At 44.6% G+C, this 17234-nt stretch overlaps 1 protein-coding gene across 4 annotated transcripts in view; it reads right to left on the reverse strand.

The window, feature by feature from the left end:
• ARHGAP39 (Rho GTPase activating protein 39) overlaps nt 1–17234 on the reverse strand; it is a 63441-nt gene that overhangs the window by 4923 nt on the left and 41284 nt on the right. For 3 of the 4 annotated variants that reach the window (XM_017738653.1, XM_017738654.1, XM_017738652.1), the window contains exons 4-6: nt 11221–12622; nt 6720–7272; nt 4117–4209 (exon numbers count right to left, since the gene is read on the reverse strand). In XM_017738653.1, coding sequence (XP_017594142.1) covers nt 4117–4209; nt 6720–7272; nt 11221–12622 — 2048 coding nt within the window. The remainder of the gene's footprint in view (nt 1–4116; nt 4210–6719; nt 7273–11220; nt 12623–17234) is intronic. The other variant, XM_017738655.1, reaches the window with a different exon arrangement.

Genomic DNA, 17234 nt, shown 5'->3' on the forward strand with positions numbered 1-17234 from the left:
CCCCCCCGCCCCCCCTCACCCCATCCATCTTCTCCTGATCCCACCACTTCCATCCTCATCCCATCTCCTCTTCCTGATGTCCTCCAACAAGGAGATGATGCCCTGAACCCCTTGGAACATCTCTGAGGAGCCAGTGGGATCATCCCAAGGGAGATGCTTCAGCAGCCCCACAGCCCTGGGGACCTGGTGGCACCTTCTGGACCATCCCAACAACCCTGGGGACTTGATGGAACCTTCTGGACCATCCCAGAAGAAGCTCTGGGGACCTGGTGGAACCTTCTGGATCATTCCCAGAGCCTGTGGCACCTGGTGACACCTTCTGGACCATCCCAACAACCCTGGGGACCTGGTGGCACCTTCTGAAGAAGACCTGCTGGATGGGTGACCCTCCAAGGGACATTTTTTGGTCAAACCCAAACTCGGTGCCTTGGGATCCCCCCCTCCATCCCTGGTGCTGGTGTCTTCCAAAGGATTCCTGATGGATTTTTGGCTCTGGAGGGGTTGATGGATGGGTGGGGTGGGTCTGAAGGCACCTCGATGGAAGAGCCTTGAGGGACATCCAATACCGGGTGACCTCAAACCATGGAATCCACTCATGGAATCATGGAATCCACTCAGGAAATCATGGAATCATGGAATGGTTTGGGTGGGAAGGGACCTTGGAGGACCATCTAATCCAAACTCGATCCAGGAGACCAGGTTGGATTTTGGGATGCAGGCCAGGAGAAGATGGATCAACGACCCCAAATCTGCTCGGTGTCACCTCCAGGGGTGCCGAGGGTGGATTTGATGGGATCTCATCCCAACTTTTCCGGCGCGGATGAAGGATCATCCTCCCCCTGAACTCTTGGATCTCCTAAAGCCCTTCTTGGGTGTCCCCTTGAGGTTCCTCCACTTGAATCCATCCGGAATCCGGCTCCGGAGGGGGAATTCCCACAAAATCCACCCAAACCCAGAGGAATGCTGGGAATTGCAGGGATCCCACATTTCCCTCAATCCCACTGGAGATTCTGGAGGCACCTCGGGGTCGTCCGGCATCGGGAAACCCCAATGGTGGATTCCAAGGGGATTTTCTCAATTCAATTAATTATATGATATAAATTAATTCTATTAATTAAGTCAATTATATTAATGACATCAATTAAAGAAATCATATTAATAAAAATTAATAAATTATATTATTAAATAAATTAAATGTCTTTGGTTAATCAGTATTAAATCAATGAATTAATAACTAATAATATATTAATTAAATATAGCATTATACCATTAATGTTCTTCTAAGATAAAATAATATATATTTATAGTTATTAATAATTCTTAATTATTAATATCATTATCATTATTATAATTATTATGAATAACATTATATTACCTCTTATTTCAATATAAATAATATAATTATTAATAAATAATTAATCTTAGGCATTATATTATATATAATTATATCAGAATATATGGTATAATTATTTGGTATTTATAATACTAAATTATTTATTTTAATATTATTAATATTATTAACAAGTAATTAGAGTAATTTTAGAAATAATATATAATTATATCAGACTATATTGTTTAATACTTGATATTAGTAATAAATTTCTAGTAAATATGATAAATATCTATTAAATGATACCTAATTTATAATTATATATATATAATATCCATTTAGAATGAATGTATTTTATAGAAATATATAATTTATATTCAGAAGTAGTTTGTGTTAATTAAAATATAATGGAATATTTCTAGAAAAGATATAAATGTCAGAAATATTAATTTCTAGACAAGGTATCTTTAGAATTAATTAATTTAAGTAACGGATAATAGAATCTTGCTAATAAATATTGATCTATAAATAGAACAAATAAATAAATATATTAATAGGTATAATATATTAATTGATAAATATCGATTTACCGATAACATTACAAATCAGATTTATTTAAATTGTTGATATTATTTAGAGAATATATAATGGAGAACTGCTAGAAAATATTAATTGTAATGTTATAGAGAATTATAAAACATAGGGATTGATCCATAGTTATCAATAATATTCTATCTCTACATATTATATAATTGAAGATATATTGGATTTGGCGATATTTATAAATGAGATAGAATTATATATATTACACATTATGTATTATATATTATAAATCATATTATATATAATGTATATTATGTATTGTAAATGACATATATTATATAGTATATATGATACATGCTATGTTATGTAATATAAAATAATGTAATATCATGTAATATGTATAATATTGAATATGAAATATTGTAATAATATAGAATATATAGAATAATACTGTAATAATATCGAATATGAAATTACAGTATTAATTATAATAGAAGCAGATCGATAATTATCGCTAATATTCTATATCTTATATAATTGATATATTGAATTTAGAGATATTTAAAGATGAGATATAATTATATATATTATATATTATATATTTTATATTATGGATTACATCATATATATTATATCATCTATATAATATATGAATATGTTGTATATGATACATTATATGTTATATATTACATATTATGCATGATATATTACATATTATCTCTTCTATATTATATATTGTATAGTGTATATTGCATATTATATAGTGTATATTGTACCTTATATTATGTGTTATGTATTATATATGATATATTGAATATTACATATGACACAATACATATTATATTACGTATTACATTTTATGTATTATATAATATAAAATAATGTAAAATATTTAATGTATGTATGATATAAATTAATATACAATACGTAATATTGTAATAATATCGAATATAAAATGACAATATTAATAATAATAGAAATCGAATTCATAATAATGTGTATTAATAGTGTTAGATTTTATCATTTTAAAATATTGGCTTTATATATAGTAAATTATATAAATCTATAAATATATTCTAATGTTACATTAAATATGTAAGTATAGTTAATTTATAAATACCGACTTTATATACAATAAATTTTATAAATATATTCTAATGTTACATACCAATATATAAATTTAGATTATTAGAAAGCCCAAGATTAGAAACACAGATAATAAAAATATGCATCTCAAATTATATTACATGGGAAATAAATAAAATATTTGTATGCAACATTACATCCAATTCTATGAATATTTATATTTTATATTGAAATTAAATATCTCTATTTTATATCTCTATTTTCTATCAATAAATTATTGTGAGGCAACTACGTATCATATAATTGTATTTTTTACGATATATGTTACATATCCTAATTCTAATTGCAAATATGATATAAAATCCTTATTATATTTATATCTGTGATATATTAAAAATTAAATAAACAAAAAATTTAAATTAAAATATCTCCAAAAATTTAAAATATTTAAAATAATATCCCTATTATCCATCTATAATATGTAATATGATACATAATATATAATAATAAAAATAATGTCTTGGATATTATATAATAATGTATAATATGCTATAAATTGTCTTATATGTTATTATATTATATTTTCAAGGTATTAATTATATATTAAAAGTATCCAGTTAATATAATAGTAATGATTTTATTATTAATATATTTGTTTTAGTAATAATGCATTATTATTCATGTAATTATTAGTTACAGCAATACAGTATTAATAATATACTAATACTAATAAATAATGAAATAAAAATGATACTAATTATATTGATGCTAAAAATAATGAAACAGTAAAATAATAATAATAATAATTATTATTATTATATAAATTTTGCCAAATCTATCTCACCGTTCTTTTATTAACCTTATTATTATTAATGTTATAGTTATTATTATTACTACAATTATATAAAATACAAGTCTATCTTGCCCCTATTTAATTATTCCTATTATTATTACTCTTATAATTTTCATTATCATAATTATTATTATTATTATAATCAGTATAAATATTAATATTATATAAATTACACCAAGTCTATCTCACCCCTATTTAATTAGCCCAATTAATCAACCAGTCCCTCTCTCCCTGTTCTCCCTCTGCCCATCCCAAGGATCCCTCGGCAATTCCGGGCGCTCCCGGAATTTTGGGGAGTCCCTACCCTGGTGCTCCTCGATTTGGGGCTTGGGTTTCTTTCGCAATTTGGGTTTCTTCTTATTGGTCCTTTCCAGGAGGTGGCGGAGGTGCCGCGACACTGGGAAAAAACACCCGGAACGCGGGGACAGCGGGAAGTGAGGCTGGAAAAGGAACTCACGGGGGGAGGTCATGGCAGCAGCAAACGGAAACGAACATTGGAATTGGAATCAACAATGGAAATTCAAATGAAATCGAAATAAAATTGAAATGGAAAAAAAAATGGAAATGCAAATTGAAATTCGAAATGAAAATTTGACATTAAAATGGAAATTAAAATTAAAATTTCAAATTGAAATGGAAATTTGAATTGGAAATTGAAATTAAATTGAAATTAAAGTAAAAAATTGAAGTTAAAATTGAAATTCAAAATTAAAATTCAAAATTAAAATTTGAAATGGAAATTAAAATTTGAACTGGAAATGGAAATTAAATTGAAATGAAAGGAAAAAATTGAAGTGAAATTAATATTGAAATTCAACATTTAAATTTGAAATTAAAATTTGAATTTGAAATTAAAATGTGAAAGGAAACGGGAATGGAAATTAAATTGAAATTCGAAATTAAAATTTGAAATGAAAATTGAAATTAAATTTTGAAATTAAATGGAAATTGAAATTAAATTGGAATTAAAACAAAAATTGAAACTGAAAGTAAAAAACTGAAATGAAATGAAAATTGGAATGAAAGTAAAAATTTGAAATGAAATTCAATAAAAAACTGTGAAATGAAAATAAACATTGAAATTAAAAGTTGAAATGAAAATAAATTGAGATGAAATTAAAATTAAAATTAAACATTGAAATTAAAAGAAGAGTTGAAGTGAAAATTGAAATGAAAATAAAAAATTGAAATTAAATGAAAAATCAAAATGAAAATTGAAATTGAAATAAAACGGAAATTAAAAATTGAAATTAAATTAAAATTTAAAAACTGAAATTGAAATTAAAATTGAAATGAAAATTGAAATTAACATTGAAAGCAAAATAAACATTGACATGAAATTCAAAAATTGAAATGAAATTCAAATTTAAAAATTGCATTAAAATCGAAATTAAAATTGAAATTAAAGTAAACATTGAAATGAAATTGAAAAATTGAAATGAAGTTCAAATTTAAAAATTGAAATTAAATTAAAATTGGAATTGAAATGAAATTGAGAAATTGAAATTAAATTAAAAGAAGAACTGAAGTGAAATGCAAATTGAAACGCAAATTGAAACGGAAATGAAAATGAAAATAAAATGAAAATAAAATGGAAATAAAACCCCAATTAAAATGACAATGAAAATGCAAATTTAAACAAATGAGATGGAATTGAAAATGCAAATCAAAACAAATCAACGTCACAACAACAATGAAACCAATCAATGACTCGACACAAAGACAACGAAATTCCGGAAAATGACACGGAACTCAAAATGAGGATGGAATTTGGGAGCGATGTCAGGGACCGGCACTGATTGGATGGGAGCTGTTGTGGGCGGAGCCTTTCCTGAGGTGCCAAATCCAGCGGGAAATGAGTTTGACACGTCTGGTGGGACCAACCCAACCCACCCTGACATTCCTGGAGCTGCATCCCATCGGGAATGCTCCAGCACACGAGGTCGTCTTCACCTTCCATGGACACCTGGGTTGGGATCATCTCCTCGTGTTCCCAAGCTGTGCCACCGTTGTCCCCCAGGAGTTGAAGGGAACCTGGGAACCCCTGGAGCACTTTGGGGTCCATCTCCCAGTGGCAAACCCCCAAATCCTCCTGGATCCCCAATTCCACCTCATCCATAACCTACTGAGAGGTGACATCAAGCCATGGGGACATCCAGATCAGCATCAGTGGTGAAGGATTTGGGATAACCAATCCAAGGACTGGAGAGGCTCTCCTAAAATTCCCAAATAACCCCAATTTATGTCTTCTTTTCCTGCCATGACCAAAAACCTCAGGAGATGGGAATCTTCTGGGTCCCATCTCAACACGGGGGATTTTTTTGGGATCCAAAGCTACGCAAGAAGAACCATCTGGAGGTGGAAGTGATGGTGAAACCATGGAATTTTGGATCCAAAGCTACTTGAGAAGCTGGAAGAACCATCTGGAGGTGGAAATGATGGTGAAACCATGGAATCATGGATGGGTTGGAAGGAACCATTTGGGTTGGAAGGAACCTCTGAAGGTTGGGTTGGAAGGAACTTCAGGGGATGGGAGAAGTTCGAGGAGTGGGGATGATGCTGATCCTGCAGCAAAGGTGTCAAAGCTCATTTCCTGTTGGATCTCCCGTTGGATTTCCGGCAAGGAGGAGGCTGGGAAAGCCCCCACACCACTGGGTGCACCTCCAGGAGGGATCTTGGATGAGTTCCTCATCCACCTTTCCATGAGGAGACTCAGCCAAGGGGAAAGGGACCAAATCAATGGGTTGTGACATTATGGAATGGTTTGGGTTGGAAGGGACCATAAAGACCATCCAGGGACAACTTCTACTATCCCAGCTCGCTCCAAACCCCATCCAACCTGGCCTGGAATACTTCCAGGGATTGAGGATGGGCACAGAAGCCACCGGGCCGCACTTCCTCACTTACCTTTCGTGTCATTCACCGGATCCATGTGCCGGTAAATGTATCCTTCTAGGTAGGAATGGAATTTGGGAGTGGGTGGGAAAAAGGCCAAACAAATGGCCATGAGCTCCCAGCCGCGGGCCAGGCTCTCGTAACGGAAGTTCTCGGTGGTCTGCCGGCACAGCTGGATGTAGAGCTCATCTCGCAGCCCCTGCATGCTCCAACCTTTGGTGGCGATCTCCAAGGCCACGTTGAGCTGGTCCGTCTTGGCCCGCCGGTCGCCCATGTACATCTGGATGAGTTTGAAGATCTCGCACGCCTCCTTCTTGACGTTGCGGTCGTTGGTCATGATCATGGGTTTCTTGATGGATTCGCTGCTCCAGGCCAGCATGTTGGCGATGGAGACCAAAAAAAAGTGGGTGTGCTTGTTGAAGTGCTTGGAGGCCCAGTTCTCAATGTCCGTCTCCGAGGAGGGCTTGCGCAGGTTGAAGGTGGGGAAGACGCAGCTGGCGCTCGGCATCATGTTCCGGGTCTGCCGGCTGCTCTCGAACTGGGCGCAGGCACCGAGGTCCTCGGACTAGGGGACAACAGGTGGACAGGTCAGCGGTGCTGGTGGGATGGGAGCACTGATGGAACGATCGACTGATCAATCGATCGATCAATCAACCAACCAAGAAACCAACAGATCAACAAATGGACCAACCAACCAATGAACCAACCAACCAACTGATCAATCAACAAACCAGTCAACCAAAAAATCAACCAATGAAACAACCAGCCAGTAAATCAATCAAGCAATCAATCAATTAACCAACAAACCAACCAATGAAAGAACCAGCCAGTAAAACGATCAATCAACCAACCAAGAAACTGATCAATTAACCAAGCAACCAACCAGGCAACCAACCAACAAATCAATCAATCAAACAACCAGTGAACCAACCAAGAAATCAACAGAACAACAAACCAAGCAATAAAGCAACTAATGAAAAAATCAATGAACCAACCTATCAATGAAACAACCAATCAATCAACTAACCAACCAACCAACTGATCAATCAACCAAGCAATGAATGAATGAATCAATTAACCAACCAATAAATCAACCAACAAACCGATCGATCAATCAACCAAGGAACCAGCAAACTGATCAATCAACCAAGCAACGAACCAACCCATCAATCAATCAACCAACCAACCAACCCATCAATCAATCAACCAACCAATCATTCAACCAATAAATCAGCCAACAAACCAATCAACCGACTGACCAGTGGAGAAACCAACAGACCAACCAACCAACCAACCAATGAATCGATCCAACAAACCAATCAATCCATCAATCAATCAACCAATGAACCAACCGACCAGCCAACAAACCAATGAACCAATGAATCAACAAACCAATCAACCAACCAATGAACCACTGAACCAGCCAATCAATGACCAACAAACCAATCAACCACGCAATGAACCGACTGACCAGGCAACAAAACAATGATCCAATCAACCAGCCAATCAACCAACAAATCAATCAATCAGTCAATCAATCAACCAACCAACCAACCAACCGTTGCAGCATTCAGAGGTCTTCCCATAAACCACATCCTCTCCAAGGAACTTCTCCTCCATCGCATCATGGCCAAGTGGAACCGGCCCGGTGCCAGCAGCCAAGGTGGGCTGTGGAACCAATCGGCATCAGGAGGGAGGGGACCAGTGGGGGTAAGTGACATGCTGGACTCTCTTCACACTTGATCAATGGGGTCATGGACAGAAGAAGCTGGTGGCAACATGGGGGAAACAAAGAGCGAGTGGCTTTGGGCTCCACCCATCCTTTGGGGACACACCCACCTGTAACGGCCCCCCAGGAAACCCCCTCTGCCCAAAATCACCTTCAAGGGTGGTTCTCCAGCGGCCACAGGAGGAGGCTGGTGGCTTCTCCAAGCCATGAGCAATGTGGGTGGTCCTTCTGTACATCCCAAGGGACAGGAGATGCTCAGGATTTAACCTTGACCTCTGCAGAGCATCCAGCTGGGAAGGAGCCAGAGGACCCCTGTGGACCAGTGTCCTCCTCCTACTGGAACCAGCACAGCTTGTGGATGTCACCCCAGGAGGTGGAGGGACACCCCAACAGCTGGTGACCAACATGGAGGAAGCAAACAAGGATAATTGGGATGGACAATTCCATGGTCCTGCAGCCAGCCAAAGTGGCTTCATCATTTCTTCTGCAACATCCAGGCCAGCATCACCTGGGTTCAGTGGCCCTGGGGATGTGACCCATGGCAGGGAAGGACGTTCCACACCATCCAGAGGTGACACCGCTGTCCCCAACATGTGTGGAGGAACCACAATGGTGGCCCCCAGGAGGGTCCGTGGGCGACTCCAGTGCTGCCACGGACTCAGGGTTGGGCTTTCGATGAGGAACAGAAGAAAAGCAGAAGGTGGAAAGATCCAGGAGGTGGAAAATCCAGGAGGGGACAAGGAAGCCACCCAAAGAACCCCCAGAGCTGCTGGCAGGTGACTTGAGCTTCTACTTCTTCAAACAAGTTTCTTGTCTCTTCAACAACTCGTCCTGTGCCAATGTCGAGATCTCTTTCCATCGACATCGCTCCGCTCCCATCTTGACCGCGGTGACAATGGCAGGGACACAGGATGGGGACACAGGAGCTTCCCCCCTCGAGGGACCCAGCCCTGCTGTCCCTGCAGATGTCACATCACCCCAGAGGTCCTTCTGTGTCCTCCAACCTGCTGGTCAGCTGGAGGCCCATGGGGTTTCCTGGGTGGAAGGAGATGCAGGAGATGCTTGAAGGTGTCGCTTGACAGCTGTTGGGGATGTGGCTCTTCCAAAAACTGGTCCATGGGCTGGACCAGAGCCATGTTGTACACCAAGAACACCCAGAGAGAAGGAAAGGACCACGTTGGATAGGGACATCAACCTTCTCCAGCCAAGGACAGATGGTCAGGCCAGGGAGTGACACTGGAAGCGAAATGTGATGGATCCCCTGCTGCCAGAGCCAACAGGAAATTAACTTCAGCCCTAATTAACCCTAATTAGCACCTAAATGAACTTGGGGGATGCCCTGGCCTACAAGAAGGGGATAAACTATCGGGCGTTAATGGAAAATGGCTGTGACCTCCTGCCTGTCCCATGGGGTGACCATTGTCACCTCAGGAATTAGGGAATCCTCAAGGGAGAAGGTCTTGGAGCCACGTGGATGGGGATTGGATACACCTCAATGGGGGACACTCCATTGGTGGCAACCACAGCCATGACCATGGAAGGGTTTGGGTTGGAAGGGACCTTCAAGATCATCCCATTCCAACGGCCAGGGACACCTTCCACTGTCCCAGGTTGCTCCAAACCCCGTCCAACCTGACCTTGGACACTTCAGGGATGGGGCAGCCGCAGCTTCTCTGGGAAACTGGTGCCAGTGTCCCACCACCGTGGTGTCCCTGAGCTCGAGGACAACAGATGGGGCCACCCAGACAGAAAACTCTGGGAAGTGGAGAAGATTCCCACCACATCCCAAGCTCCATGCAGAAGGTGTAGGATCACTAACGATGGCTGCTTTCCCTCCTGGCCAACGTGAGCATCCAAAGGGGACCTGGAGCTCTCCAGTTTTGGGTTTGGACCTCCTCGTCCAGCACCAAGTCTTTGGGGACAACGGCACCTTGGGAATTTTCTTCCGCTGCCTTTGGATGTGACGCTCCACGGGTTTCCTTCCACATTCCCATGGGCAAAAAAGGCATTTTCCAGATGATTTGCTGTTTCCCAGGTCCATGTCCAGGGGTCTTGCTGATGCCAAGTTCCATCTTCCAGGCAGTTTTCCAGGTGGGATTTATCCCCACACGTGGCATCATCACCCGTTTCTTTAAAAGCCCTGATAGCCTTTCCCTGCTTTTCTCAGCCTTTTCCAGCCTTTCCCTGGAGGGGAACGGACTGATGGAGGATGTCCAGAAGCTGATGGAGGACATCCAAAAAACCAGGGAAACATCTGATGGGCTGGAATCTAGGCACATGGGATGCACCAGCTCCAGCAATTCCAGGTCAAAGCCCCAGGGGCTCCTCTGGAATGGGAGTTTGGGGCAGGAGGGATCTCCAGGAATGGGGCAGCTCAGTTCCAGGGAGGCAACAGGCAGCTCACAACCCTGGGAAGAAAATCCTGGAAAACTGGTGGCTCTTTCATCTCAAGGTTTTGAGGGACCACCTTGCTAAGGACCAACTTCTTTGAGGCACCACCTTGCCAAGGACCAACTTCTTTGAGGGATCAACCAGGGATGGGCACTCAGGAATCCCCTGGGAACTGGGTGGATCCAGGATCTGCCCCCCACCAAGGCAGAAGAAGCCACAGCACAGAGCTGAGGCTGCCATGGCACCGAGGTGCCCATGCCCAATCCTGGTGTGGGATCGGCCCGGGGACCATCCCGCTGGATCTACACTGGAGGAGGAGAAGCTTTAACCAGAATTGACCTCACGGGCCACAGGGGAAACCCCCAAACCCAAGAATATTCCCAAGGGCATTACCTGAGATGGATGCAGGTAGGGCTCAGGGGAGGCCAGGTTGGTCTGGACGGAGACGCTCTCCTCCAGCAGGATCTGGGGGAAGCCCAGCTTCTCGAAGGTGTTCCTCTTCCAGTGCTTGTTCTCCTGCTGCGCCAACGCCTCGTCCTCGCTGAAGGCTCGCACCACCGGGCCTGGCATGGGCAGCGGGAGGGCGCCGTCGCTCTCGTAGCCCGAACCGTCCTTTTGGGAATCCCAACTGCTCCGTTGCTTCATGTGGTAGTGGGCCTGCTGTGCTTCCCAAGCCAGGCATGCCTGCGCCAGGAAAGGCTCCGGGAAGCCCCGCGCCGCCTCCGCCTCCACCGCCTTGCTCTCCGTCCGGTTCATTGGGGACCTGTTGGGTCCTGGCGTGGCTCGTTCCTCACCCAGCTCGCCCAACACCTCCCGGTCCCCAGAGCCGTCCGTGGAGGAGGCGTTGGGGTCGTGGGTCACCGAAGGCTTCCGGCTTTTCCTCTTCCTGGTAGAGGGCGAGTAACCGGTGGAGGACAAGGTGTCCTGCTGGCTGGACCACGACATGGAGTCCTCGCCCTGGGCCACCTGGGCCCCTGTCGGGCCGGGACAGAAGTCGGGTCCCTCCATGCTGCTGTAGTCGCCCGATTTGATCTCCAGGCGTTGATCCCGCACCAGGCAGGGGCTGTGCTGCAGCGAGTAGGAGCCGCCGATGGGATTGGGGGAATATTTGTGCCTCAAGCCCGTCTTCATTTTAGGGCTGGAACCCGACTGCTCCACGTAGACCAATTGCCTGACGTATTCCTTGCCGGCGGGGCTGTATTCCAGGCTCATGAAGCGGTCGGGACACTTCTGCTTGGTGAGCACCAACTGCTGGTACGGCGAGTTGGAGCCTTGCTTGGGTGACTGAAGGAAAGGGTGAGGCTTTCGGATGGGCGATTTCTGCGGAGATCCGGCTTTGTAGCTCCCGCTGGCTTCGTACTGCATGTCCACGGGGGGCTCGTCATAGATGGGAGCCTGGTATTCCATGGGGGGCTCCTCGTAGAGCGGGGGCTCGTAGGCGTAGCGGGGCGACGAGGGCTGGGATTCGCTGGAATGTTTGCGGTGCTGCGCTTGGAGCGGCGAACAGAAGGAATCGCCCCGGCCCAGCAGCGGTGAGCAGCTGCCCACGTGCTCAGCCCTCTTCAGGAAGGGCGACTGCTTCCTCTCCGGGAAAAACACGGAGTTGTCAGCGTCGGAGGAGAAGGTTTGGAGGTTGGGCGACTGTTGGCCGCCCGAGGGTCGGCGGGAGCGGGAGCCCGGTTGGTTTTCGGGGGCGTAGCCGTTGCCTTGGTGGAGGAGGAAGCTGGGCTCCCGATCCGTCACCTTGATCAGCATCCGCTCCTTGGTGCCGGCGTTCCATCGGAGGGATGAGGTCCTGCAGGGAGAAACATCACAGGGGGGAGGTCAGAATTCCATCCCCGGAATGGTTTGGCTGGTCCCAAACCTCCCAAACCACTGTGGAGCCTGGAGGATGGAGATTCCCAAGCACCCCAAGAGTGGAGAGATGGAGATGTGAGGAATTGGATGGGATTGGATATTGGACTAGGAGTGACAGGACACAGGGAATGGCTTCCCACTGCCAGGGGGCAGGATTGGATGGGATAATGGGAAGGAATTCTCAGCTGTGAGGGTGGTGAGGGGCTGGACTGGAATTCCCAGAGAAGCTGTGGCTGCCCCATCCCTGGAAGTGTCCGAGGCCAGGCTGGACAGGGCTTGGAGCAACCTGGGATGGTGGAAGTTGTCCTTGCCCAAGGGATTGGATACTGGGAAGAAATTCTCCCACGAGGAATTCTTCCCTGGCACAGTGGATTTTCATCTGCTCTCTCCCTGTTCCAAGTCCTTGGGAAAGGCCATCGGGGCAGGGGACACTCAGGAGGAAGAGCAAAGATGGATTTTTCGGAGCTGCCCGGCTCACAGGAGGGATCTGAGCTGGAATTGGCTGTTCCCAAGGCACAGGGAGAGGCACATCCTGTCACCAATCCCACGCTGGAACAGAAGATGCCGGAGGCACCGTCTGCTCTCCCGGTTCATCCCTCTCCAACTCTCATTTATTCCCAGCCATTTGTCCCTTCTGTCCTCCAGGAAAAGGTGGAACGAGTTCAATCACTGAGTTTGGAGGGAAAAATTCCCACAAAAAGCCTCAGGACTGTGCTCCTTGTTTATCCGTGACTTTGTCCTTGCTCTAAGGGGTTTGGGAATAATTTATTCCTTCCTTTTTCACCTTTAGAAGCTCCTGTGGAGCTCCTGGGGACTTGAGCCTCCTGCGAAGTTCCTGCTGTCGAAGACCTGGATGAGTTTGGATTCCTCCACCCCAGTTTGATGAATCTCAACCCCTCATGGAGCCCTTCCAGACCCTCAAAATTCCCTCCACAACCACAAAATCATGGATTCATGGAATGGTTTGGGTTGGAAGGGGCTTTAAACCTCATCCAGTTCCACCCCTCTGCCACGGGCTGGGACATTTTCCACTATCCCAGGTTGCTCCAAGCCCCTTCCAACCTTGCTCAGCTCCTGAAAAATCTGCTTTTCCTGCCCAAATTATGCACAAGGACCTTGGATCATTCCCTGTTTCTTCTGGAAGACCTGGATGTCTTTAATCCTCATTAATAACCTGACTTTTATACACACATCCCAAAAATTGTGAGGAAAGACAACAGAAGAGCCACAGAGGATTCCCAGCAGATCCAGGCAGCACATCCCACCCAGAGCCGCTCGTGCCGGGAATTCTGCCTTTGGATTTCTTCACCATCTGCAAACAACGTTCCCGACCCTTGGGAGATGGTCTTGGAAGCCATGGAGAGATGGATCACATCCTCCGCATGGATCCAAGCTCTGCTCCCGAGCCACATCCTCGTTAACCCTCTGCTTCTTGATTCTCCTTTTCCCACTTTTTTTATTGCCCGCGGACAAGGAATTCAAGCTTTATCTGTGTCCAAGGGGGAAAAGCTTTGCACATCCAGCTCTGGGATCCAAGAGCAGAAGGATGTGGAGCTGCTGGAGTGAGTCCAGAAGAGGACGTGGAGATGCTCTGAGGTTTGGAGAGAGGCTGGGAGAGCTGGGAATGTCCAGCCTGGAGAAGGGAGGAAGTATCCAGGTAGACCTCAGAGCCTCTTCCAGTGCCTAAAGGGGCTCCAGGAGAGCTGGAGAGGGATTTTGGACAAGGGATGGAGGGACAGGACCCAGGGAATGGCTTCCCACTGCCAGAGGGCAGGGATGGATGGGATTTTGGGAAGGAATTCCTCCCTGTGAGGGTGGTGAGGTGGAGGAATGGAATTCCCAGAGAATCTGTGGCTGCTCCATCCTTGGAAGTGTCCAAATCCGGATTGGAGCAACCTGGGATAGTGGAAGATGTCCCTGCTCATGGAAAGGGGTTGGAATGAGATGATCTGGAAGTGCCCTGCAGAAATCCACGTTTTCCCTCTTTCCCCCCCCCCACCCGAACACGAATCCCTCCTAAATCCAGGTGTTTTAACTCAAACCAGGTGAAACCACCGCTTAATTCCCAGCTTTGCAGCTGGCATTAATATTCCAGCCTGCAGCATCTGGCAGCAGTGGATCCGAATAAAAATCCTCAACGGAGCAGCGGCGTTGCTGTCAAATCACCTCGTCAGGGCCGAGCTTTCAATCCAAATATTAAATAACGGGAAGCAATATTTCTGAAAGCTCCATCGTGCTGCCCTGGATTATGGCTAAACCCCACAAAAAAAAACCTCTGCCATGGAATAAATGGAATTTTCTGCCTGCAAAAGGAATCCCAAAAAAGCCCTTTTTGTGCTTAAATCGCTGCCCACGAGCGCTGCGGCCGCTCCAAGAAATTCAAGGGATGCCGGAGTGGAGAACGAGTCCCGGCCGCCTTCCTGGCATGGGGCATCCGGCAGAAATTCCAAGTATTCCTGTTATTTCTGGCTTGGCACTGGGTTCTCCCTGCTGTTTTCTCCGTGTGGGGAAGATTCTACCGACTCTGTACATTTCCATGACAAACCGCTTCCCAAATCCCTCTGAATCTCCTATCAGAGAAATCAAATTTCTTTGGGAATTTGCATAACTTCCACATAATTTCCATCTGCTTTAGGGGAGGATTTTTCCATGTTCTCTTAAATCTCCTTCCCTGCTCCAAAGCCTCCTCCTTGATCTTCTCCCAACCTTCGAGAAGTCAACGACGGAGGGGAGTGGAGAAATCTCCGGGTTCCGCGCGCTCCATGAACAAGCCGGCTCCCTCATCCAGGAATTCCTTTGCTTCCAGTTGTTTTTTCTGGAGAGGCACAGCCACCCCCACCCCACACCTGCAGGTAAAAGCCCCCCCCTCCCCTCATTTACATATCATTATTCATGCCAGCCAGAATTCCAACCATCCACAGCTCAAAATACCTTAAAAACCCATTAAAACAACCAAAATGATGGATTTTTACATTCCTGACGCTTTTAACGGAGTCAAGGGGCAGCTCCACTCCATCAAGGTGGGACTAAGGGAATAAATCATGGGTGGGCTTAAGTGGAATTATTCTAACAGGGTTTTCCTGGTTTTTAATGGAATGACGTGGCGACGCTTCTCTGAAGGAGGTTTAAAACAAGAATATTCCCAAAACCATGCATTTTTCCAAGATCTCTTCCTCTGCCCCGGTGTTGTTTAGACTTTGCAGGTGAAGATTAAAATTTAGAGCAGGGATTAAGTGGATTTCCCCCTCCTTGATTCGAATGATTAATTCAAATATTGTTTTCCGATGGAACGCGTCGGGATTTGCCGGCACGGGAAAAGCAAAGGATCCCCGGGCACCCCGCACCAACCTGGCTCCCTGTGCCATCCCAAATTCCCACCGTGCCCTCGCTCTTCCTCACCTTCCTCCCCCGGCTGCGGGATTTGGGAGCATCTTCTCCCACCACCTTCCACCTGAGCTTAAGATCCCTTTTTCCAGGGCTAAACTGGGATGGGAATGAGGGAAGCAGCCCGGCCCCCCTTCCCTCCCAGCTGGGCACCGCCAGCACAGCCTGCTCCGAGCGCATCCCGCTGGGAAGTCCAGGGTCAGGGATGAGCCGGCGGCGGAAAAACCTCCCTGTGCCTGGCACGGTGCCCGGCACCGCTCCGGCAGCACAAATATCTCCGTGAAAAATGCAGGGAAAGGTGAGCAGCAGAGCCTGAAGACGTCCAGGCTTCTACCTGAAGCCTCCCATGATCCATCTGGAATTTTCTGACTGGGATCATGTCCTTAGGACAGAAATCCAGCCCCTATAATCATGGAAAACTCATATTTTATGCTAATTTATAACTAAATTAAGTGATAGGAAAACAGGATAAAATCCTAAAATCCTCCATCCTTAAGGTTTTGCTGCTCTTCATCTGCAAGTAGTGCTGTTCCCAAAAATTCACATGGAATTCTATGGAATTCTATGTATATCAATATCCCAGGGTTTGGACTGCACCTGGAATTTTAAATTCCTGCTCAAGCCCTCGTTTCTCAGCTTTTGTGGGATGTGGGGTTCTCACAACCCCACCATGACCTCTCCAACCCTTCTTCCACACTTCCAATCCCTCTTCCCATTTTTAGGAGCCTGGAAGTGTCACTTCCTCCTTGGAATTCTTTTTTTTAGGAAGCTTTTTGATTGGTTGAAGCTGATTCCTAGGAAAACCAGAATGAGTGAGGTGAAATCTGGAATGTGGGCAGTGAAATGTAAATTCGGGAAGAAGGTGAACGCTGGGATCAAGTTTTCCAAGCACCTGAGGGTCTCCTTCTCTCCTTCTTGGTTGGGATGGGCTGATGGGTCTCTCTGATGGGAAAACCATCAGGAAGTGGAGTTGGAAGAGGTTGTTGGGATCAGGAGGAGATGGATTCATCCTTATCCATGGACATCCCATTCTGCTCCCGGTGGGACAACGAGGGCCTGGCAGCTCCAGATGGGAGTTCCAAAACCCTCCAAACTTTTCCCAGGATGATCCAGCTCTTTGTCCATGGAAGAACCATGGAGAAGGTGCAGCATTCCCACCAACGGGA

The sequence above is a fragment of the Corvus brachyrhynchos genome, unplaced genomic scaffold, assembly GCF_000691975.1.
Source record: "Corvus brachyrhynchos isolate BGI_N302 unplaced genomic scaffold, ASM69197v1 scaffold437, whole genome shotgun sequence".
Taxonomy (NCBI): domain Eukaryota; kingdom Metazoa; phylum Chordata; class Aves; order Passeriformes; family Corvidae; genus Corvus; species Corvus brachyrhynchos.